Source organism: Maylandia zebra, linkage group LG7 (genome assembly GCF_041146795.1).
Source record: "Maylandia zebra isolate NMK-2024a linkage group LG7, Mzebra_GT3a, whole genome shotgun sequence".
NCBI lineage: Eukaryota > Metazoa > Chordata > Actinopteri > Cichliformes > Cichlidae > Maylandia > Maylandia zebra.
In genome coordinates this window covers 65,801,255-65,825,868 of record NC_135173.1, presented here as the reverse complement: position 1 = coordinate 65,825,868, position 24,614 = coordinate 65,801,255, and the positions used below count along the sequence as shown (strand labels likewise).

General features: G+C 40.6%; 1 protein-coding gene across 4 annotated transcripts in view; it reads left to right on the top strand.

The window, feature by feature from the left end:
* Positions 1–24,614, top strand: part of LOC101471517 (voltage-dependent calcium channel subunit alpha-2/delta-4) — a 79,259-nt gene that overhangs the window by 12,609 nt on the left and 42,036 nt on the right. For 3 of the 4 annotated variants that reach the window (XM_076886920.1, XM_076886919.1, XM_076886917.1), the window contains 23 exons: positions 2,663–2,779; positions 4,201–4,260; positions 6,176–6,338; positions 6,430–6,561; positions 6,967–7,027; positions 10,101–10,251; positions 11,025–11,099; positions 11,520–11,609; positions 12,488–12,601; positions 14,074–14,152; positions 14,226–14,359; positions 14,562–14,579; positions 15,880–15,957; positions 16,374–16,454; positions 16,538–16,612; positions 16,830–16,916; positions 17,923–17,994; positions 18,092–18,153; positions 18,758–18,825; positions 18,984–19,029; positions 19,214–19,311; positions 19,429–19,519; positions 19,739–19,831. In XM_076886920.1, the coding sequence (XP_076743035.1) occupies positions 2,750–2,779; positions 4,201–4,260; positions 6,176–6,338; positions 6,430–6,561; positions 6,967–7,027; positions 10,101–10,251; positions 11,025–11,099; positions 11,520–11,609; positions 12,488–12,601; positions 14,074–14,152; positions 14,226–14,359; positions 14,562–14,579; positions 15,880–15,957; positions 16,374–16,454; positions 16,538–16,612; positions 16,830–16,916; positions 17,923–17,994; positions 18,092–18,153; positions 18,758–18,825; positions 18,984–19,029; positions 19,214–19,311; positions 19,429–19,519; positions 19,739–19,831 (1,958 nt within the window). In that variant the 5' untranslated portion in view covers positions 2,663–2,749. The remainder of the gene's footprint in view (positions 1–2,662; positions 2,780–4,200; positions 4,261–6,175; positions 6,339–6,429; positions 6,562–6,966; positions 7,028–10,100; positions 10,252–11,024; positions 11,100–11,519; positions 11,610–12,487; positions 12,602–14,073; positions 14,153–14,225; positions 14,360–14,561; positions 14,580–15,879; positions 15,958–16,373; positions 16,455–16,537; positions 16,613–16,829; positions 16,917–17,922; positions 17,995–18,091; positions 18,154–18,757; positions 18,826–18,983; positions 19,030–19,213; positions 19,312–19,428; positions 19,520–19,738; positions 19,832–24,614) is intronic. The other variant, XM_076886918.1, reaches the window with a different exon arrangement.

Genomic DNA, 24,614 nt, shown 5'->3' with positions numbered 1-24,614 from the left:
AGGAGAACACTAAGGTCGATTAGCTTAGAACTTTGTTTTTTACCTTCTCTTTGAACAAGATAGAAATTTAGGAGTAACATGGCCTTACAAACCCAACAGTGAGATCTTAAGAGATCCAGCCTACGGCTCTTCAATGGGGTGTCACAGGGGCCCCAGGAAAAAAAATGTAAATGTAAAATAATAAAATAAATATTCTCCTGTAGCAATAACAAAGTATAACATAAATTATTCTGTAGCAATTACACAAGAATATCCAGTAATGTCCTGCCTACAATTAAACACATTCACTTACCAAAGTGAAATCGGGGGCATCTGCTGTGGCAAATGGATTCAAGCCTTTGACCACAAACTCAGTCACTGCTCGGTGACATTCGTCTATCCTGGCCTGAAAGGAGACGCTACCAGTAGACTGCAGTGAGAAGTGCCAGCATCTGAGCCAGACTCTGTCTCTCTCATCACGGTCACCTAAATGCACAGTAATGGCAGGTTTTGCAATAAGGCAGATCGCGCTAACATAATATGCACTGTTAGTTGATTATTTACCTGCCGCATTAACGGGAGAGGACGTGCAAACGTTACCGCTGCTGCTGGTTGAGATTCACGAGTCCGGAGCGGAATTAAAAACACGACATTCATTTAAGGTTATCGTGTGTTTTGTGAGCAAATGCTTTTGCATATTCGTAGTGTTTCCTCCCTTAAATGAAATATCTACTTTGCAAGTATTGCAAGTTGCCCTGTTGTCATCTGTTCTCGTAAAGTATAACCAAGCTTTTGAGCATTTGAGCCGCTGGCGCCGTGTTTCCTGCCAGGTAAATGACGCTCCGCAACGTGGTGACGTCATTCGGGGCGACTGGACTCGATAAGGGAATCGTTTGCAAAAATGGCAAACGATTCCAAGGAATTGAAACAGTGGGAACCGGTTTTCAACAAGAACCGGGTTTCGATACCCATCCCTAGTTGAGGATGTCATTTAGCTGTTTGAATCAGCTGTGTTGGATCAAGGACACAGCTAAAACTCGCAGGACACCGGCCCTCGAGGCCTGGAGTTGCCCACCCATGTTATACATGGTTTCCCTTGGCAGTATCTTCAGAAGGCATAGCATACATGTGGCAGTATAATGTCCTCGTAAGTGGATATCAGGCCCTTGTAGAGCAAAATTTAGTATTTTGGTCTAGACAACCCAAAATGGGATGTCCGCATATGTGGACATCAGGTCCTAGGAGGTTAAAGACCTCATAGTACCGTATCACACCAAAGGAAAGTACTGTTGCTGCACAGCAAGAAGGTCCTGAGTTCAATCCCACCATCAGGCCAGGGTCTTTTTGTATGGAGTTTGTATGTTCTCCCCGTGTACTCTGGCATAATGGTGCGAATGGTTGAATGGTTGTCTGTCTCTGTGTGTTAGCTCTGCGACAGACTGGCGACCTGTCCAGGGTGTCCTCTGGATAAGCGGAAGTGAATGGATGGATGGATATCATTAATCTCTGGCTCTCTTCCACAGCATGTCTTTTGTCTTGTCTTCCTCCCCTCACCTCTAACTGGTCGTGGCAGATGGCTGCCCCTCCCTAGCCTGGTTCTGCTGCACGTTTCTTCCTGTTAAAAGGGTTTTTTTTCTTCCCACTGTTGCAGAGTGCTTGTTCATAGGAGGTCATATGATTGTTGGGGTTTTCTCTGTATTATTGTAGGGTCTTTACCTCACAATATAAAGTGCTTTGAGATGATTGTTGTTGAGATTTGGTGCTATAGAAATAAAATTAAATTGAATTGACCTCTCAGTGATGGGTCACTCTGCAGCAACCCATCATAATCAAAGGTACACTAGGTTACATTTCCACTGAGGCCCCTTCCTCTAAGATGCAAAACAACCACTGAGAAATCCTTTTTGTGACTCCATAGAGCTCTGTGCTCATTATACTGTACAGCAAGTGTGCAGGACTGAGATAAAAGATTTTCACAGAGGTTTGACTCAATGTTTGGCTCTGCTTGTGTATTTGCTTCAGTTTGGGCAGCTTGAACTAATTGGAATTAGGGAGTGACTTAATGAAGAGATTCAGAGTGTAAATACCCAGACTGGGCTGACCCTCCGCACACTCAGCTGGTTTATCCACCTCGAGCTTCTTGATCCAAAGAAAGTGACCCAATAACCTCAGATATCCCCTCAGTATAAGAATACACGCAAGCACACACACATACAGAGAGAGAGAGAGAGAGAGAGAGAGAGAGAGAGAGAGAGAGAGAGAGAGAGAGAGAGAGAGAGAGCGAGAGAGACGCATTTTATATCCTGAAATGTCGTAATAACTGATGACACGCTGCAAGTTTGTCTTTCTAGAGTTAATGTTTATTTAATGTACAGATTCAATGCTTTTCTTTGTTGTTACCAGAACGGTATGGATATTTTGGTGGCTGCAGCTCAGGAGTTAGAGCCTTGGCTGCTCCAAGGTGCTCTCTAATGCATTCATCTAAGCGCGGATGAGTTTAAATGTTAGATAGAAAAGCAGTTAGATGTTGAAGAAAGTGCTTGTAGGAATGTGAGTGCGTGGGTGAATGGGGGATGATGTGTAAAGTGCATTGAAATAAATATTAAATATGTTATATGTGTTGTTATTGTATATTTAAAAAAAACTTCTGCTGTTCTTGACTCTGTCTTTGTTTTTGTCTCAGAAATTGAAGGATGTGGAGCCAATCATTAAGATCGTAGAGGTGGATGGACAAGACCTGGTGAAGGACTACTCTGATGAAATCGAACGAATGTTGGGAAGTAAGATGAAGTCGGTGATGGTGAGGATCATTAAAAGGAGGTTTTTCAGGACTATTCCTGGGAGACCGAACTAATTTGAACCCATGATTTTTAAAATAATGTGATTCCTGCTTTTGCATCTTCATTACAAGATTGTGTTTTTTAGTACATGCTGTTATAATTTGTGTCATTAGTTTGCTGCCTAACAAAATACAGCAGAATGATCCGTTAGACAGTTTTCTTTGTGGCATGAACAATATCACTGTGATCACTTTGTATAAAGTGTGCAGCTGGAGCAGTTGAAGTAGAAGTAGTTGGGTCTGACTGGTCTTATGGAAAAATGTGTGATGGTCCTAAATGTATTTCAACTGGAAGAATGTTTCATGGCTGTGCATCAAGCTGGAAGCTCAGAAAACCGAGCTTTAAAAAAGCCTCTGTTATTTATGCATTCAAATCATGTTCTGTTTCTAACTGTCATGATAGGCTGTGTGGCAGGCAGGAAGGAAAAAGGACCCAAAATGCAGGACTCTCAAAGACGGGACTGGAACTGAAAACACAACTTTAATGCTGGAAAAATCTCCTTATAAATAACTCCCACAAAAACAAAACAAAACTCAGAACAGAGGAATTGCACCACTGGAACACTACAAACACACAGCATGTAGACTGTATGACGCAACAAAGACCAAAGGCCAACACAGGGCTTAAATACGCAGTGGCGTAATCAGAGAATGGAAAACAGGAGGGAGACACAGCTGGGAGAAATTAGGGCTAACTGAATACGCTGACATAGGACTGGAACTATCAAAATAAAACAGGAAACAATTTACAAAGACGCAGACTTGACAGAGACAGACAGACTTGACAGAAAATATAATACAAAATCAAACCAGCACAACTCAAGAATCAGAACATAAATCATAATCTAGAAAAACACCAAAATATAACAAACAGAAAAAGCTGCGTCAAAATGACCCAGAACTGTGACACTAGCCTTGATAAAAATCATTTTGGTGCTTAAATGTTGCCTTTGTTGATGAATTCCTTTGTGTTGAACTCTGCGCTACAGTAACTAATTCACTTTTTCCCAACGCAGCTAAATCCAGCTGTGCATATTCCTTTAAAGCCATTCATATCTGAATTTTTCTTAAAGGAAGTGCCACAACTCATGGAGCCACAACTCATATTGTTGTGGCTCTAAGGAGTCCTGATAATATTGATAATAAAAACTAAAAGAATCTGCTCACCAAAGTCCTTTTCTTTCTATACTCTTTTGAGACTGTATAATAATAATAATAATAATAATAATAATAATAATAATTTCTTAGCTCATTGTAGCTAATGAACCTTTAAAATGTAGATTTTGCACATTTCATAATTTTTCGCTGGTTTGCTTTTCTGTGCATGTGCAGTGCAGTCTTTTAGTCTCCGTTTTATTTCTCTCCTCTTTTTCTTGTGCCAGAGGTTAGCAGAATCTGCAGAAGACTCAGATTTGTACCATGAATTCAATGCAACATTAAAGGTCAGTGCAACTCTTTGGTTTTGATGATAACTGATTCACTGGCTAGTTTGGAATCACCCAGGACGTATTCTGTATTCTGCATGTTTAAATTAATGCTGATGGACGATAAAACCTCCAAGTCTGTCATGTGTCAGTGTTTGGTGCATTTGTACTTTCCTTGTCTTTAGCTGAATGCTATCATTAGCTGACTGTGCGTGGATCAGAGTTGACAGCAGGCTGTGAGGCCGGAGCAGATTGGAGGTTTAAACCTCAGCTGACTCCTGAAATTAGATTAGGTCAAACTTCACTGATCCTATAGGAAACTGGGTCGCAAAGAAACGCACAATAAGCATCAGGGAAGTTAAGTATTTCTGGATTCTTCCATCTGTGGGTTTGTATTTCTGATATTCTGCCGTAAACTTATGTGAATGAAACAAATGTAATTTGTTCTGTACACATTTTCATATTGTGAAGCCAGAGATGTTTAACCCTTTAAAGCCGGTCGGAGTGGGCACGCTCCTTTTGCGTAACTATTTTTAAATCCCAGTAGCACTGCAACCATGTAAGCTAGCGCAATAATTTTTTTTTGCATATGAAGCCGGATGAGTTGTACTTACATCTTATGCCATCAGCTTGTCCTAGGTCACGGTTTCCTTCCACATAAAGCTTTGCAAAAACTGCATAAAAAGCACTTGCAGCAACAAAAGCATAATATTCCAGAAACACGCTTTGCTGATCCGATCAGCTGTTTGTAACACTTCCTACGTCCATCAGCGCGAACTATCGCATGTCCGCCATGACCTGCCCGAAACCGGAAGTGACGTCATTTTGCGGAAATGTAGTTTTTACCATCAGGGCCTTATGAGCCTATACTGGTGGGGTTTTTTTTTTATAATTTGCATTATAATATTTATTTTTGTTTTTCCTGCAGTATATAAAAATTGGTGTATTTCAAAAATAAAACTATGAAGACACTTAAAATAAATTTCCTGTGGTGGGAAACTATTTTGTGCAACTTTTTTGTATTTGCAGTTTTGAGGGATAAGCCTCTTAAATTTCTCTAACTAGAAATATATGTTAAAAAAACAAAAACGATTTTCAATTTTTTTTGTAGTTTATTGCACTTTTTTGCAATTTATGTAATTAGTATGCACTTAATGCATACATATTATTAAAATTTGGACTGTAATGGTTGTATTGCTGTATAGCAACTTGAAATGCTCCCAAAAATGTCACTACAGCATGTAAAAATATAATATAAGCTCTGGCGGACTTGGTTCTATGGTAGGTCTTAAAGGGTTAAACAGTATATTCAAACACAAGCACCTAATGATAGAGTTTGTGATGTTGTACATGGTAGAAGTCCTAAGTAAATTCAGCTTCATTTAAGCAACACTAAATAAAAGTTATACCAGAGCACCTTATATCATAAGGTCCAAATAATAACCCAACAATACCATTACCATCACTTGGTGACAGAAGAGGGGAAAAACTCATTTTTGACAGGAAGGGATGCAGGAAGGTCCTGTACAAGGAGAGAGAGGACAGAAAGAAAAACCACAAGATAAAAGCTTAATGATATACAGTATTGGTGAGAGAGTACACAAGAGGCACTCATGCATTATGGGACGTTTAGGACCTTAATGAGCCCGTAGCGGCAGAGGCGCCCTGATCCAGTCAAACCTTATTAAAAAGGAAATGTGAGATGCAACGTGTTTTTATAGCTACTGTCAACATCAAAAACTTTTTCTCAGCCTTTGTTGCCAAAAACCTGACAGTTTTCAAGCTCTGCATGCTTATGGTGGCCCTGAGGGGTCAAAAACACAAAAACACATTAGACCAGATTCTAACTCCTCAATAATCTGAATGAACTGAAAATCAGGATTTCTGTGTGAAAAACAAAACAAACTGAATTTCCTGTTGCTGCCTCTCCCAGTTTGATTACTACAATTCGATGATGATCAACACTGCGGATGAGGATGGGAACTATGTGGATCTGGGTGGAGAATTTCCCCTCGAGGAGAATGAACATTTTAATAAACTGCCTGTCAACACTCAGATGAGCAACATCCAGGTTCCCACCAATGTGCACAACAAAGGTCAGAGGTGCTTCATGGCTGACTCCCTCAACATAGGTCATGGCTCTTTAAAAGGAAGCTCTAAATCAGCATGTTTTTCCTCTGTGTGCAGATCCTAACATCCTCAATGCCATCTACAACACAGAGGCTTTAAACGACATCTTCATCGGTAACTTCCAGAAGGATCCTACACTCACCTGGCAGTACTTTGGCAGCTCCACGGGTTTCTTCAGGATCTACCCTGGTGAGTTCAGCCATAAAGTGTCCTGCTCGTTTCCAGCTCCATGATTTTATTTTTGGCTCTAATAGAGTAGCTTTGCATTATTTCACAATTCAAAATAATCCTTATGGTATCATTTACTCTTTTTCATGCATCTGTTGCCACTGATGGTGCCTCTGTTCTGTTCTGGGCTCTTGCTGTGGAAATACCAGTCTTTGTTTGACCCTTATGGTCCTGACTGAAATAAAACAAGTGAAATTAGGCAGTTTGACATCATTTTGGAATGATCATATAATACAATTCCATACAATCCACACAAACTTCCCTGTTTGTCTTTCAATATTTCTTATATCCTTGTATCCATGTACGTTTTTTCTTATTGATATCACAGGTGTCACTCTGTGAACTGACTCCTTGTCTTTTGGTCAGGTATTAAATGGACTCCAGACTCCAACGGTGTTGTAGCCTTCGACTGCAGGAACAGAAACTGGTGAGTTTGTTCTACCAATCATTTGTCTTTGCCTTCTGAGGTACAGCTCATTTGAATTTTTTTGTATTTATGGTAAATGGTAAAGTTCAGTGGTGATAATCATGTGGGGGACACATTACTCCAGAACCCGAGAACCTCAAAAGCTTAATGGGCTCAGGTTTTCCTGCTTTTTATCTCTGAGAGGCTTTGAAGTGACAGAGTCACACTACTCACTGGGGCTCTGCTATTTTTGGAACAGTAAAATAATCATTTCTGAGGTTATGTGCTTAAGCATAACAAGGGCTATATTTCACCTTGGCTGTTTGGTTTGATGACCCACTGAAGCCTGCTTGATTAGGGTTGTGTCTCACTCGAATGATATTAAATACTTAAATGTCCTGCAGGCAAACACTGAGGCAGCTGGGTTGCTAAGTTTAGCATGTTAATTTTAAAGGTGTCAACTCACCAGCAGCAGAGAAAGAGAAACACAGAATCCACTAATGAGGGAGGCTGGAAGCACCTCAGTCAAAGTGTGAATTTAATCTTTTTACAGATGCAAGAAGAAGAAGACTTCATTATATTTCACTGCCTTCAGCTCCCCACACAAATAAAGCTGCTTCAGTTAAAGACATAAATGCTTCTGCCTGAACGTAAACCAGCCAAACATGGTGCTTACTCTTCCAGTGGGAGATAGAAAAGCTTCCAAATTTCTGAACACTTGTAGAATCATCATCTTTAAGAGTAAAACCTCATTATCAGGGATGTACCAACTGTGCTACTGTGTATAGACTTATCTATATAACAGCAGGAATTAGTACAATGCAAAAATGGAATAAATCCCTCCATGAGGCTGAATTTGAGTCAGTCTAAGTGGCCACTCCACTGGCTTTGCATTGGTTGAGCAGAGGCCAGCCAGACACTGATCCTCTGGAAAAGACGATAAGCTGCTCCTTAGCCGGGTCACGGCAGCCCACATGGCACCATATGTGACTGCTCATGCATTTCTAAATAATACCAGAGAACTGCATATGTCCCTGAATGCCTCATCGCTCCACATTACTGCAGCTGAGCTGCCATACATCTGCAGGGACTTACATTGAGAGAGACTGTGAAACATGCAGATTGAGTTTGTGATGATAGATGATACGTTTTTATCTGCAGGGGCAATTCCTGGATTTTCTAAAAGCAGCTCATAAAGAACCTGTTGAGAATGTTCGCTGGAAATCAGACATTTCTGCCAGAAATTAATAACAAACTCCTTACGTTGATTAGAATTCACCAAACTATAAAGATTAGATTTTTACACAAATCCCCAGTTCCCCTGTATGAAGCTAACAATCTGTTAACCATAAATATATTTTATTCTGTTCAGTGCTGGACAGTCACAGTCTAAAGGTTTAAATTCACCTTTGCAAAGTAAAGGAGTACAGGAGAACCAGATTTCTGTGAGTTATATGATGAGGCCACTTTTCTTTTCTTTCTTTCTTTTTTTCTTCTTCAAAAATTGGCCCAGGAGCATCCACACAGTTTTTCCCAGAGACGAGAAGATCTGCAGTTCATGGTTCCCTCTAATATCTCTGTCCATGTTTGAGAGTGACAGCTTAAAGTATGATTTACTGCTCAGCTTTTAATTGTTATGTGTTATCATAATTAGTTAAGTTGGACATTTTGCAGACAGCTTAAAGTGGCCATTAGGGGAAGTGCAGTTTTCGGTTCTTCTATATTGGCTGTACTTTGCAGGCTCGAAGGTTGCCTGATGCTCCTGTTCACATTTGACCTTTGGCTGCTGGAACTGTTGCAGTTAGATTGTTTTAATGGATGTTGAAGGACACTCTAAGATTCCTCACAGTGTTACTGGAGGCCAGTGTAATCCAGAGTAAGTATTGGGTTAGACATCATGTCTCCAAGGTTTATGGGCCGACTACAATCATTTCAATTTTGTCTGAATTTAGAAGCAGGAAATTCGAGGTCAGCCACTCCTTTGTCTTTAAGACATTCTTGTGGTTTAAGTAACTGGTGTGTGTCATCTTGCTTGGTGGATAGATACAGCTAGGTATCATCTGCATAGCAATGATAATGTACGCTCAAAAAAATCTGTTGTTGGATGAACACAATTTAATCGTGGCACCTTTTTCCACGTGATTTAACCAAGTACAATAACCCATTTTTGACCATGTCAAACCAACACATTTGGCATTTGGTGGTTTAATGTAATCAGATTACGTTGGATCAACGTAGTATACTTACATTGACTTGAAGTGATTTATTGAAGTATTTAAAGTGAAATTTGTTTTAATTCATTCGACACAAGTTAAAAACTTTAGGAGAACACAATGAAATCTTGTTGTTTGAACAACTACTTTGGTAATCAAGGCAATTAGTCTTGCTTAATGAACCAATATGGCGGTTGATGATTTCATAGAGACAAACAACCATTTGCACTGACATTCATGGATAATTTAGAATCACCAATTAGCGTAACTCTAATTACACACTGCAAACCAGCCAGATTGTGGATTTGAACCCAGGCCCTTCTTGCTGTGAGGCAACAGCAGTAACCATCACACCTCCAAGCTGTCACTCCAGGCTTAACAAAAGTAGGAAAGATATGTTTACAAGGCTTGATGCAGAATTTTCTGTACGTTTTTGTCCTTGACAGGTTGAACCACAATAAATAGCAATAGCATACACGTGGTGTGGGTGTAGTTGTCTGCCTCTTAAAACTCCAGCGATTTTCCTGCAGTTTGACCTCTAATATGATCTTGTGAATTTCGTGATTCCAGACAACTAACCACTCTTACTAGATCGTATCAGGTCATCTCAACAAGAACAAATTAAGTTGCTGAAGTTCATGCAGATGCTATATGATTTAATCACGTTCACCATAGAAACATGAAATTATTTAGTTCAAATTACAAGTTTGAATCTTGTACACGTAACAACCAACCAATTTCATTTTTCTGAGTGTATGCTAATAATATATAATATATGTATACAGGTATAATGTCAATGGCACTGCTCCACTACTCTGTGGAGTTTGGACCAATGTTATTGATCCCAACAGCCATTGGCTGTCTCCACTTCCTGTGTACAGGTACATCCAGGCTGCCACGTCTCCCAAAGACATCATCATCATGGTGGACATTAGCGGCAGTATGAAGGGACTGAAGATGACCATTGCCAAACACACCATCAACACCATTCTGGATACACTGGGAGAGAACGACTTTGTCAACGTCATTGCTGTGAGACATGCGCACATCTACTTAAAAACTATTACAGTGTTGTGACTCTGAGCAGCGTTTAAGTGAAAAATGGCAGGAAAACAACAGTCATGACCAAAAGTTTCACAAGTGACATAAATTTGGAGTTTCATACATTTTTTCAATTTAAATTATTTTTACTGGTATCTAGAGTTAAAAAATAACCATAATTATTTCCTTTCTTTTTAAGACTTATTGGATAATAAATCACATTTATGCAAAGAGATGGTATTTACAGTGATGGTAATCCATGCCTGCTTCATTAGCGCTACAGGCTCATAAGTTCTCATATCGTGCATATCCTGAAGCCCTGAAAGGATTCAGATGCAGTACTCAGAAAACTACATACAAAGTACCAGAGACAAACACTATCCAAATGAAATGGAAAGGAACTAAACAAGAACAAGGAAGAACTCCTAACATAGAAATGTCACAAGTTATAACCAAATAACTATAAGATCATCAAATTAACGTGTTGGAACCAACACGTTAATTTGATGTTGGATTAAGACCTGGCTGGTCAGGAAACCCCTCACATCTTAAAAACTGTAATCACTTCTCAGTTTCATTATGAAAAGCATGTGTTGTGCTGGTGTGAGTACTTTTTAAGTCTGGGTAACATCAACATCATTGTGAAGTCATAGCTTTATCACTAAAACATTAAAGGTTCAATTACTGGATTAGTTAATGGAACCACTGACTGCCTGTTTTTGCTCATGAGCCTGCCTCGTCTGTGTTTCTTTCCCTGTCTGCAGTACACAGACTACGTTCGCTACGTGGAGCCGTGTTTCAGAGGAACTCTGGTCCAGGCCGACTTGGACAACAGAGAGGTGAGACCATTATCTGCTTCATGGAAGCCTAAAGAGCCCAGGAGGCATCTTAGCAGCCATCACACAGACGCAAACACAGAGGAAAACCCCGAGTGTCATTATCAGATCAGCCTCTTAGCCTAATTCTTAAAGTGGCATCAGAAACCACAGCAGGTCAAGCTGGAGCTAGAGAGCCTCTGTGCTTGTGAGAGTTTCAGTGTTAAGGCTGAAGGTACCGTATTTTTCAAAACTACCTCAAACACAAGATCAAAATTAGTCACCTAAGTAATAAATGATTGAAACTTGGTTGTAGTTGACTGACAGGATAAAGGGAGGCACATATATTCAAATTAAATTAAATCAGAATTTCTTTGAATCTGGGCAATAAAAATGAATGTCTGTCTGTATACGAAGCCTCTTTGTACTCGTTTCCTGTCTCAGCACTTTAAGGTGTTGGTGGAGGAGCTGCATGTCAAAGGCGAAGCAAAGATCAAGAATGCCATGAAGGAGTCCTTCAAAATCCTGAACGAGGTTAGTGTCCGCTCAGCCCGCTTTTTACCACTCTCCTAACTTATATTGATTTTATCTGCTCCATCTTGGCCTGATTTCTAAATAACATGGCCGTGTCTACCATTTTTTTTAACAACACTTACATTTACCTACCAATGAAAATATCAACTCCCCTAAACCACAGGTGGAGTTTCTAAAGAACATCAAAGTAAACATTCCCATCATTTTTTATCCCTCAACCATCAAAGGCTCGTGGGGTATTTTTGTCACCCCGCCGAGTAATTCTGAGTGACCTCGACAAAGTCAAGGTCAGAGGTCAAGTCTTCTGACAATCACCTTGGATTTTTCACATTTTTACCTTTGGTGCATTGAGTAACACTGCTGGCTGCTGCTGGTTTTTTAATTATTTCACTGAGAGTAACCTGAGGTGTTCAGACCCAGCAGAAAACTGTGGTGTCAAACTGGACTGTGAATCTAAGATAAGGAGATAAATTCTCTTATTAAAACTAGTTTTTTAATGGTTGAGGCTTTTAGTGAGTTTACTTTATCTTTTTTATGTTTTTGAACATCTTGTCCATGCTTTTATGACAAGATGTTTGGACTACTGTAATGCACTTATTGTTTTCTCTGTTGGGTACAATACTTTGTTAAACTGTTGTTTGGATATTCATGGTTTAAAACAATTTTAAGCTGGTTTAATGTTCACAACAAGCTTCCTGGAGAGCGGGAAGACTCAAAAAGATTTTCTTTACAGTAAAGTTGCTGTTTCCTTGGCTTAAAAGGGGCTTAAATCTAAAAAATGATATCTAGCATCACAAAGTGCTTTTTTATTCTCTTTTCAAAGAGTAGAGATCGATGATGGAGTTGTTGCTGTGTCTAAGTTGTGCATTTGTGTGCAGGCGAGGGCGAACGGTCAGGGCAGCATGTGTAACCAGGCCATCATGCTGATCACAGACGGCGCCATGGAGGACTTTCAGTCCGTCTTTGAGGAGTTCAACTGGCCTGAGCGCAGGGTGAGGACTGCGAGCTGAGAGCTTTTCCATATTAGAAATGAATTAACTCTACATCATAGCCTGTTTCACCTCATTACTTACTATTATTACACCATTAATATCACCATATTTGTTTCTTAAAAAGTTACTGTTACAATAATATGTAAATATATGAATATATTTTATAGTGACGTCACTTAAATGTCTCTATATACTGTAACCTTTGAATGTATTTTGTCTGTTGTTAGACAGTTCTATATACAATTGTTGTATCAGCGTATTACTTGTGTATTACTTTGGTAATTTATTGATTATTACCTCTTTATTGTCAAAGTATCAAATCAAATCAAATCACTTTTATTGTCACATCACATGTGCAGGTACATTGGTACAGCACATGTGAGTGAAATTCTTGTGTGCGAGCTTCACAAGCAACAGAGATGTGCAAAATACAATAATGTAAACAAGCAAAATACAAGAATGGCTACATCTGAAACTAATAAATATATGTACAATATATAATAGTATATGCATTTCTGGATGTGTATACTAAATATTTTCCTACGTGTGTGTGTGTGTGTGTGTGTGTGTGTGTGTGTGTGTGTGTGTGTGTGTGTGTGTGTGTGTGTGTGTGTGTACACATATTTTACAAATTAAATAGAGTAAACAATAAATAAAATATATAAAATCAAATATACAGAGTGAGACATGTGCAAAACAAGTGGCATTACTGTACAGTATGGAGTGCATAATGTTAAAGTTCCAGTAGTGAAGCTGAGGTGTCTATGACGTGTTCAGCAGTCTGATGGCCTGATGGAAAAAGCTGTCTCTCAGTCTGCTGGTACGGGACCGGATGCTGCAGAACCTCCTTCCTGATGGAAGTAGTCTGAACAGTTTATGGCTGGGGTGACTGGAGTCCTTGATGATCCTCCCCGCTTTCCTCAGGCACCGCTTCCTGTAGATGTCTTGGAGGGAGGGAAGCTCACCTCCAATTATCCGTTCAGAGAACCGCACTACTCGCTGGAGAGCTTTGCAGTTGTAGGCGGTGCTGTTGCCATACCAGGTGGTGATGCATCCAGTGAGGATGCTCTCAATGGCATAGTGATAGAAGGTCCTGAGGATGCGGGGGCTCATGCCGAATCTTTTCAGTCTCCTGAGAAAGAAGAGGCGCTGCTGCGCCTTCTTCACTGTTTTGTTTGTGTGTACTGACCACGTAAGATCCTCAGCCAGATGTACACCAAGGAAGCGGAAGCTGCTCACTCTCTCCACAGCAGCGCCGTTGATGGTGATGGGGGTGTGTACTTCTCTGCACCTCCGGAAGTCCACTATCAACTCCTTTGTCTTATCACCTCATTCTTACTCAAACTGAGTAAGAATGAGGTGCTCTAAACCCGACTTCCTGTGTTTAACTACAGTTGCCTGCACAAAAACATTAGCAGGTAACTTTGTAAACGGGCAAACACGGACATAAACAGGTGTGCCACTGTGTTCAGGTGCGAGTCTTCACCTACCTGATTGGCAGAGAGATGACCTTTGCTCAAAACACCAAGTGGATCGCCTGCAACAACAAAGGTCGGTCCTGTGTGTGATACTTTCCTGCTTTTTCTTCATGCAGACACTAATATGCTCACATGTGTTTTTTCAGGTTATTACACACACATCGCCACACTGGCAGATGTGCAGGAGAACGTCATGGAGTACCTGCACGTGCTCAGTCGGCCAATGGTCATCAACCATGACCACGATATCATCTGGACAGAGGCCTACATGGACACTGTGGTGAGCCTGCCTGGCCAATCAAAGGGCTTAAAGAAGCCATTAAACATATTTACAGTATACACTACCATTCTATTTAAATCTGTTGTGAAGGGCTCATTTAAATCAGAACAATGTCATTATTGTCATGTGTGTTTTTTCTCCTCGTCTCCATGAACCCATTATCCCATGATCCTCTGGGCCTTCATCTCCATCACCCCAACAGCTTCCAAACACAGAGGAGGTAAAAAAAAAAAAAAAAAAGAAGTTGCAGTTTTAGATTAATAGTTAGTTCTTCATCTGTTGGACTTGTGTGAAGCTCCTACAGGTTCTACCATCAGTATATAACATGGAGTTTATTTTTGGCATTTCTTTTATCAGAAGATCCAAAGGATCAGCACAAAGTTCAGCTTTTTAAGCTGCAATGGTTCAGAGCTGCAGAAACCCAGCTTACAAATACTACAACACACCTGTGTGAAGATATCTGAGAACTGCATGGACATGTTTGGATCTCAGGTTTTAGGCCATGTTCTTCCTCCTGTGCAACAGGAGAAGCCTTTCAAATAGCCATTAGCTGCCATGCCTGAGCATGAAATGCTCTGTAGGTAAGGGTGAGGATTTTAAACAGCATTGTAAGTGCTACAGGGAGCTTGTGAAGTAACATCAAAGTGGAGTTGTATGAGACGGTCTGTTTGATGTAGTAAATTAGCATTTTTAAAATTGCGTCCAGGCAACCCAGGGTGTCGACTTACTGAGTGCAGAAAAAGAGAGTTACAGAAGTCTATACAAGAAGAGACAAAACACAAACAAGCACCTTTCCTTGATGATTTTAGTGAGTCGGAAAAAACAGCATTTGGAGAACTCTGTGTGTCGAAGGACAAGGACTGATCAACACGAAGTCTTAGATCAGGTACACTGACAGGAACAGTTGAGGGCAAAGGCCTAGATTATTCTAGATCAGAACGGGCATATTTTCTGGTACAGAAATTAGAACCTCTGTCTTATCAGCTCTGAGCTTCAGAAAATTAGACTTTTTAGATTCTTTTATCTTTATTTTGTTCATGTAGAAGATCATCCATTCATCCATCCCATATTCCCACATTCAAATAAATAGATATATGGGTTGACTTTTAAAAAGGTGGCTTTTTCTCAGTTTCCTGAAAGTTGCTGGAGGCCTCCCTGAAGTGTTCTCAAACTGATTGTAGTGCTCATATCATCATGGCAGGTCCGCATCAGGACCACACCACCACCTGGAGTTCAAGCTCAGATGTGCACATAATGTGAAATCAACGCACCGACAAATAACATTGTCTGCAAAACACCTTTAAAATTAAGAAATGACCCAAAATGCCAACATACTATATAAAAACAAAAATGTAAAACCTGTACGGTCCTGTCTGTCAGAGTCTATCCAGCGACACGTTGTGTAATGTGGACAGTAATACTGTGTGCACCTGTTACAGATTTGTTGTTCATTATATTGAGTGTTTGTCTCTGTACTTCAGATAATCACACTTTGTGCCCAATGTTCTCCCGTCTCTCAGCTTTTCACCACCAAGGCTCAGAGTCTGCTGCTCATGACCTCAGTGGCCATGCCGGTCTTCAGCAAGAAGAAGGAGACGGTCAGTGTCAGCTCTGATACACATCAGCCTGACGATGAAGAGCAGCACGTCTGTACAGTCAATGAAAACAGAAATAAATCGATAAATAGTTCAGATGACTTGTCATGCCGTACGTTTACTATGACATTTTAAATTCTGCTTTGCTTTGGAAAATGTGAAAGAGAGCAACTATTTTGTACTTTTGAACACTAAACACTGCTGCAGAAATAGCCTGCTGTTGAAAATGCATATCTTTTGTTATATTGAAATTGCACAGGCATTAAAAGTGTAGTTAAACTTTACAGTGACAGAAAAGGAAGTTTCACTGGGACACGCCACTGAAGGTCAAAGTGGGCTGAATGTGTCTGAAAGAAGCACAAACCAAAAGGCTGGTGCTTGATTATAACTCTGAGTTTTGACTGTGCGTCTGTCTCCAGCTGTCCCATGGCATCCTGCTCGGTGTGGTCGGCTCCGACATCCCGCTGATGGAGGTGATGAAGCTGGCACCCCGATACATGGTGAGCTCTGGGCGGTTTACTCTGTTTCTGCTTTATTTTATTTCCAAAATAAACGCTTTAAATATTTTCTGCTCTCCTCTCAGCTGGGAGCTCACGGCTACGCCTTCCTCATCAACAACAACGGCTACATCCTGTCTCACCCCGACCTTCGACCTCTGGTGAGCTGTGTTTCAAGGCCACTTTGGAAGACACATTTAGCTCACGGGCTCCGTGGCAGCTGCTCTGATTTACTTGAGCTAAATTTAAAGTAATAAAAGTTTAGCAAATCTCCTGAAGGGTGCATTAAGAGGGAACGGTATCAAATATTTATGAGAAGGGTTGTACAGTATTACACACACACACACACTCAGTAACAGTGCCTCTTCTGTCCTGCAGTACAAAGACGGAAAGAAACTGAAGCCGAAGCCAAACTATAACAGTGTGGATCTGTCAGAGGTGGAGTGGGAGGACACAGACGAGCTGGTAAACACAAACAGATTATTTCAGGACACAATTATTGATGGGTTTGTTCGGATATCATCATGTGAATGTCAAAAGTTCCAAAAGCAGGAAAAGGGAAACATCAATAATGTCACACGTGCAGCATATTTTCAGCTCCGTAACATCAATCGCCTCCCCCCTTTCCTCACTCCTCATGCCACTGCCATTCTCGTCCATAATCTCATTATCTCTCGAATTGATTACTGTAATTCAATACCTCTCTGATCTAGTACAGATGAACTTCCCATCCTGCCTCAGATCTTCTCTTTCTCTCTCTGTTCCTTCCACTCGTCTGATTACAGTGGGGGGCGGGGCTTTTAGTTGCTCTGCCCCTCGACTCTGGAATTCCTCACCCCCTGACCTCTTTTTAAGTCCAGCCTCAAAACTCACCTGTTTAAAATTGCTTATGTTTAAACCTCTGCACGCTTTTAACTTTTATCTGTTACTCTTATTATTTTGTATTTGTTGTACAGTGTCCTTGGGAGCTCTGAAAGGCGCTATTTTTAAATAAAATGTATTATTATTAAATAATAATAATACATTTTATTGAGGTGGTTCGGGCATCTGACAAGGATGCCCCCTGGGCGCCTCCTGGGTGAGGTGTTCCAGGCATGTCCCACCGGGAGGAGGCCCCGGGGCAGACCCAGGACACGCTGGAGAGATTATATCTCTCGGCTGGCCTGGGAACGCCTTGGTGTTCCCCCGGATAAGCTGGAGGAGGTGGCTGGGGAGAGGGAGGTCTGGGCGTCTTTGCTTAGGCTGCTGCCCCCACGACCCGGCCTCGGATAAAGCGGATGAAGATGGATGGATGTATTATTATTACTATTATTATTATTAAATCCCCTCGCGTTTAGTAATCCCTGATTTCTCTCTGCATGAGAGAATTTCTAAAGTGGTTCAGTAGCATCACTGTCTTTTTTTTCTTTAGGCAGAAAAACATTTAAAATATATCTCAGAGTTTATTTTAAACTCCTTTCTCTACTTTCAGCTGAGGACGGCCATGGTGAAAGGAGAGACGGGCACTCTCAGCCTGAACATCAGAGCGTCGGTGGATAAAGGGGTAATACTGATGTCTCAGTCAGTCGATCGTAGAGTTTGCTTATTAAATGTGCCGATAAACTGCAGCATCACTGATAAAATGATTCTTTGTGCCACAGAAAAGGCCGCTGTACCTCACCAACGAATATTTCTACACCAACATTGACAACACGCCTTTCAGGTAAACGCGCAGTGCTTTGTGCTTTGTCCATCAGTCCTCTCGTGCCCTGTCTGACAGTTTGTTCTTCCGGTTGTTCACGCGTAGCACAGTGACATCATCACTCGCTGAATTTTCAGTCAAACTTGTCAGTCAGCTGTGAAAGCCTGTAAGGTCTAGCTGTACGCTGTTCATGCATCCTGACTTAATGTTTAGTCAGGGTAAAAGAAGGAAAACTTATAATATATCACATAATTTACACAACATCAAATTTAGGTCGAATGTTATTCCCTGCTGCTTAATTTTGGATTTTATTCTACTGGAACATTAATGAAGGGCGCACAACTCCAGCTTTTACGAAGGAATGGTCAAAGTCGGATCCCCTGTAGAAGATAGCAGCAGAAATTCATCTCACAAGCCTGTAGTATGTGCTTATGGTCTTTAAAGAAAAGAAGAGATAATCAAAAATACAGAGGGATGGATCAAAAAGTTTTTTATTGTATATTAGTACAGAAAATATGTCCTGTAATGTTTGAGCTTCATCCAGGAGGCCTCTAGAGGGCAGCAGGGCACACTGTACGGTGCAGAAATCAAATTAGTGTCACCGTCTCCCCACCTGTCTCCGCAGCTTCGGCATGGCACTGACCAAAGGTCACGGGAAGCTCATGTTTATGGGAAATGTATCTGTGGAAGAAGGTGAGGTTTCCCACAACTGCCCTCAGCACAGACTTGAAATCGTGTGCTGTGTGGAGCCTGTTAACTACATGCTCTGCAACACATTTCTTAAACTAACGTGAAGTAAACTTCTGTGTTTTCATTTGAACCGACTAAACTTTTTCTACCTTGCTTCTCAGGGCTGCATGATCTGACCTCACCAGATCTCACCATCGCCTCTGAGTGGTAAAAACCGTCCTTGATGATGATTTAAGACAAACGTTTTCAGCCATTTCATTTATCTGTTCTGACACTGACACTGATCAGACAGCCTACAAATATATTAATGTTATTGGCCTGAAACCCTGTCAAACGTCCTGCAGAATACAGAGGTTCTGTGAACCTGGTTTAATAGATCTGGTTTCCTCAGGACTTACTGTGAGACAGACATCGACCCTGATCACCGAAAGTACTCACAGCTGCAGGCCGCCATCCGCTACCTGCTGGGGAAGGAGCCTGACCTCGAGTGTAGGTTTTTGACACTCAAGCTTTAGTTTGTTCCCCTTTTCTGTGTTCAGTTAGAAGCTCTGGTCCAGGTTGACCTTGAATCTGCTTTCATTCAACTGAAGCTTTCCCATTAACCAGGTGACGAGGTGCTGCTGTCGCAGACGCTGTTCGACGCCGTGGTCACAGCTCCGCTTGAGGCCTACTGGAACACCCTGATGCTGAACGACAGGTCAGGCAGGAGACATGACATGCCCTGACGTTTTATTGGTTATGAGATGTCCTAAAACCTAAACAGATAAAACCAAAAATATCTGGAAGATCAATTGAGGTGTTTTACTTGTAAAAACTTTTGGGGCTTTTCTTGGAACGTGTGACGTTTGTCCGATTTTTGCTCCTGATAAAGAGCTGATTTCCCTTTTAATCTTGTGTTACTGTTGTTTGTATGCAGGGTGGAGCCAGGGGTTGAGACGGCTTTCCTCGGTACTCGATCCGGCCTGATGAGGGTTGTGAGATATGCAGGAGTGGAGACCAGAGTGGCAAAGTAAGACCCAAAATGAACAGAAACACAAGAAATACCTGAATACTGGAAAACATGATGGCAATTTACTTTATTTTTTAATGGCAGCAACTCAGTTATGTAATGTGCAAGCATAGTAGTGATGGGATTTACGGCTATTTTTAGAGAGCCGGCTCTTTCGGCTCCGAACCGGCTCTCCAGGTTATTTTGTTGCTTTAATTAATTTATTATTAACAATAATATAAAATTATGCACAAAAGGAATTACTAATGTAAAAAACAAAAGTGGTTTTATTTATATATGTTTATGTATAAATATATGCGGTGGCCCTTAGAAACAAAGCACGTCCAAACTCCAAAACACATCTAGCATGAACTGAACTTCAAAACAGAGCTACCTAGATCACTTAAATGACACAATTGAAAGCATATTTGTATTGTTTGTGTATTTATACACAATCACTCATATATATTCAAATAATTTAAAAAAAAAGTTCATTTACCTGTTACTACCACACACCAAATCCGGTCGTTGGTGCTTCCTGGCTTGTGTAGCCACTAGGTAACAAAAGCTCAACACTGCGCCTGCATCCTGGAGCACTTCTGTTGTGTTTTGTACGTGTTTTGGAGTTTTTACGTGTTTTGGAGTTTTTACGTGCTTTGTCTCTAGGGGCCACCATAAATATACTTTTATTTATTCACTCCACATAAAATGTAATAAATAAATCATATAATACAAAAACCAACTATTCATATTTCAACTTTTAACTATTTAAATTTTCAGCTTTTTCCTTTTACAAATTTAAAGTGAAACAACACAAAACACTGCAAACCACAACACAATTAAATATAAATTATAATATGAAAACAAAAAGAACATGCATATTCTCTGTCATATGGACCTGCATGAATAAACTTTCTGAATCCTTTATCATCAGCAACTGAAAATAGTTGTGGATGATTACTATACCTTTCTAATGTGATGTTGTCGTCCCTGCCTCTCTTTCTCTCTCTCTCCCTCCCGCTCTGTTCCTGAGCTACTGAGTGTAACTACCGCCTCGGCTCTAAGAGCCATTTCATCACTAAAGCATAGGGTTTACCTAAACACAGATTCCCTACTTTTCCTGCTCCCAGGAGTTTTGAGCAACAGATTATTTGCTGCAGAGATGAGCCGTTCCCAAAATCATGAACAGAATACTAATGTCTCCCCATTTGCCCTACCAGAAAGGAAAACGCCAAATATTGAGATTTCTGTGACCAAGAATATGAGAAAAACGTGTTCAGCAAATAGGACTTCTCACTCCCGCTAACCTGACACTAAGTGCTCTTATTTACAGTGTATGATCACTGGTTTAATTTGCTATTTACAGAATATTTACAAGTGGCTCACAGCTATATAGAAGCCTGATACCAGCATCTACAAACTCTAGTTCTGATTTCCACTCAGTCTATTTCCTCCAAACTCGCAGTTTAAACAGGAAACTTGATGCTGGCTGATTGTTGGGTGCAGATAGGGGTGAAGAGAGAAAAGAGGTGGATGTGACCCGTGTCACCATCAAACACACACACACACACACACACACACACACACACACACACACACACACACACACACACACACACACACACTGCTAGGAGGAGCCAGAACCTGCAGCAGTTAAATATACAGGAAGTGTTTTCTTAGCTGATGCAATCTTCTGCGTAATATTAAAGGATTAGACAATCAGTCAAGCTCTGTGTTCAGGCAGGGCCTGATCTTCATAAACACTGATTATGTTACCGCAGTGCTGCAGTCCACAGCTTCAGATGCTCCCATGCAGGTTATAACTGTATATTTCTCTCCTTTTCCACAGTGGGACGTTTTTAGGTTTTTAGAGCACTTTTATCCTAACTCAGACAGCAGAAATGAAACTAATATCCTGAACACTCACATTATCAGTGTCTTTTACTCTTAGGCCACTATGTGGACTCTTTCCTTCTGTCTGCATGGTTCTGTTCGTGCAGATATTCCAGCGATTTTCCTGTTTTAAGCAGCCGTGTTTGTATTACAGTTCAAACTTATCTTGCATCTGCAGTGTTACAGTGGCCTGAGCACGCACTTGTGGCTCATTCGGATGCTTTATAGCTGTACTCAAACCTGCATCTAACCTCCTGTGCCATCACTCATTTTAAATTGGTCGTATAGCTCATCTCACTGCACAGCTGCTATCATTAACCTGTACGTGTGCACAGTTTATTAGAACATATATTGATCGACTTTATCTACAATAACTCGAATGATAATAACTGTAAGGTTAATCAGAGCCTTTTTTACAAGCTCTGTAATGATCACAGTTATCTCCAACAAGAGAAACAAAAGTAAAAGAAATAAAAACAAAACAAAGCATTATAACATCTTCAAGGTGATATTGCTTTTCTGCAGGTGTGCTGCATCGGTGCCTTTTGAGAAACAGCCAACGTCTCCACATTTCCAATATTTGCTATTAATTATTTAAATCTATTAAAATTCAGTTGTGACATTAAGAATATTTCATGCAAGAAAGTCAATAAAGATAAATTGAGTGGACCAGATTATTAACATCTACGTCATCAAACCTTCTCCTGGTGTCAAAAAGCTGCTGTTAGGTTTACCAAAGAGGCTCAGGGGCAGTTTTGGAACTGATAGCCCACGACAAACGGAAGCCTGATGCATGCTCATTCATATACGAAGATGCAGTCGTTCATTTCAATAATTAGCACAACGCAGTGAGGGACTCAGATTATTGAGGGACTCAGATTGTTGAGGGAGTGATTATAACAAAAATATTCCAGTGTAGGTTTGACTCGTGCTTCTCTCTGAAAACAGTGCAGCAGTTCAGATACATGAGAGGAAGCTGAAGAAGAATCAGTTTGGTTTTCTGTGAGGATGAACTCGTTAAATAAAAACTGCTGTGTGAGGTCCTGAGGACTGCCCCTCAGGTGGAGCACTGGATTTATCTAGAGGTGAGCTGCGTTACTACAAACTATTCTCCCGGATAAACCTGAAATCTGTGTGGAACAGCTGACCTATGTGATGTGTAGAAGAACACCAAACATTATTTACCACCAGATTTGAGATACAAGTGGGGCATGCCAGGAAAGCCCTTCATAGTGTGTGAACTGAAGCTAGAGATTTGGGATTATCTGTTATCTGTTTCACCGTGTGGTTTTACTAGAGGTGTGAGGCCATGAAGAAATGTCATGTATTGAATCTTTTCATGCTTTATTTCTAAAGGGACCTACTTAAATTGAATACAAATGCTGCTGTTTATTTGCTGTATATGGAGAAGTGGGCTGATAAAGAGAGATGTAGGATGATTGGCTTCTGGTGTAGATCATCGAATGGCAGTAGGAATAAATGATCCTTTCGATAAAGATATTTTTGAATCACAGTGGATTGTGAAGCTGAAGCAAATGGTTGGTTATACAGGATTTTCTCATTTGTGGGGACAAACCAGAGTGGTGAATGGCAGGTACATAAAAACAGCAGATGAGATGAGATCCACTGATATCCTGAGGCAAAATTAGAAATCTGACATGCCTCACAAAATCATAGAATATTTAAGTAAGAGCGCCAACTGAAAAATTACTTGTGTTGTTTAGATTTTTTCATTTGGTGTTACTTCGAAAGGTGTAGATGTGGGGCTGTAGGTATTCCCATGTTATGGGCAGATTTTATGCGTTCAACATGCTAATCATTTATGCAGACTCTGCAGATAAGTGTCACTGTTTATGTGAATGTAAGTAAATTAAGCTGAAAAGACAGAAATATCTCACTGTGTAGTTTAGGTTGAGACCAAATGCATATAAGATGTAGAATCTGTTTAACTCAAGCCATTATAATTAAATTCCATTCAATTCAATTTTATTTACACAGCACCAAATCACAACAACAGTTTCCTCAAGGTGCTTTATATGGTAAGGGAGACCCTACAATAATGCAGAGAAAACCCAAACAGTCATATGACCCCTATGAACAAGTGCTTTGGCCACAGTGGGAAGGAAAAACTCCCTTTTAACAGGAAGAAACCTGCAGCAAAACCAGGCTCAGGGAGGGGCGGGGCCATCTGCTGTGACCGGTTAGGGGTGAGGGGAGAAAGACGGGACAAAAGACATGCTGTGGAAGAGAGACAGAGATTAATAACAACTAATGATTAAATACAGAGAGGTGTAAGTGGAAAAGGGGACTGAAGAAGAAAAATCTAGAAGCCCAGACCTGTTGTAGTGTAACTAAGGGAGCATTCAGTCACCTGATTAAAACCTAACAGGTCCTAGCAGGTCATAAGGTTGGTGGTTCGATTCCTGTCTGCTCTAGTGCTTGTGCAATGGATGAATGAGGCAAGTTGTGTAAATCTTTGAGTGCTCATATAGAGAAGAAAAATCCAATATAAAAACCAGTCCATTTACCTTTTACATGGTATAAATAATAAAAAAAATGACTGGCAATGTGCACATTTACTCACGTGACACAGTTACAGTGTAACTCCAACAGGTGGTCTGGACCTGACAGCAAATATATCTTACGTGCTTCTGCAAAGAGTTCAGGTTTATGTGGCGAAATACTTTCTGCTTTCAGAACAGCACCTTTTGTGTTGCTCTCCTAGCTGCAGCTTTTCAACACTGTTTGTGCTCATTATTAGCTAGACAATTCATCTGTACTATTAGCATAAAGAAAATTATGTTATAACACTAACTGCTGGAACCATATCTTCTCCCTCCCTCCTTCTTTCTTTAAAAATAATAATGTCACACTTCAGAGCACGATCCCAGCTGATACACTCCAGCTGGTT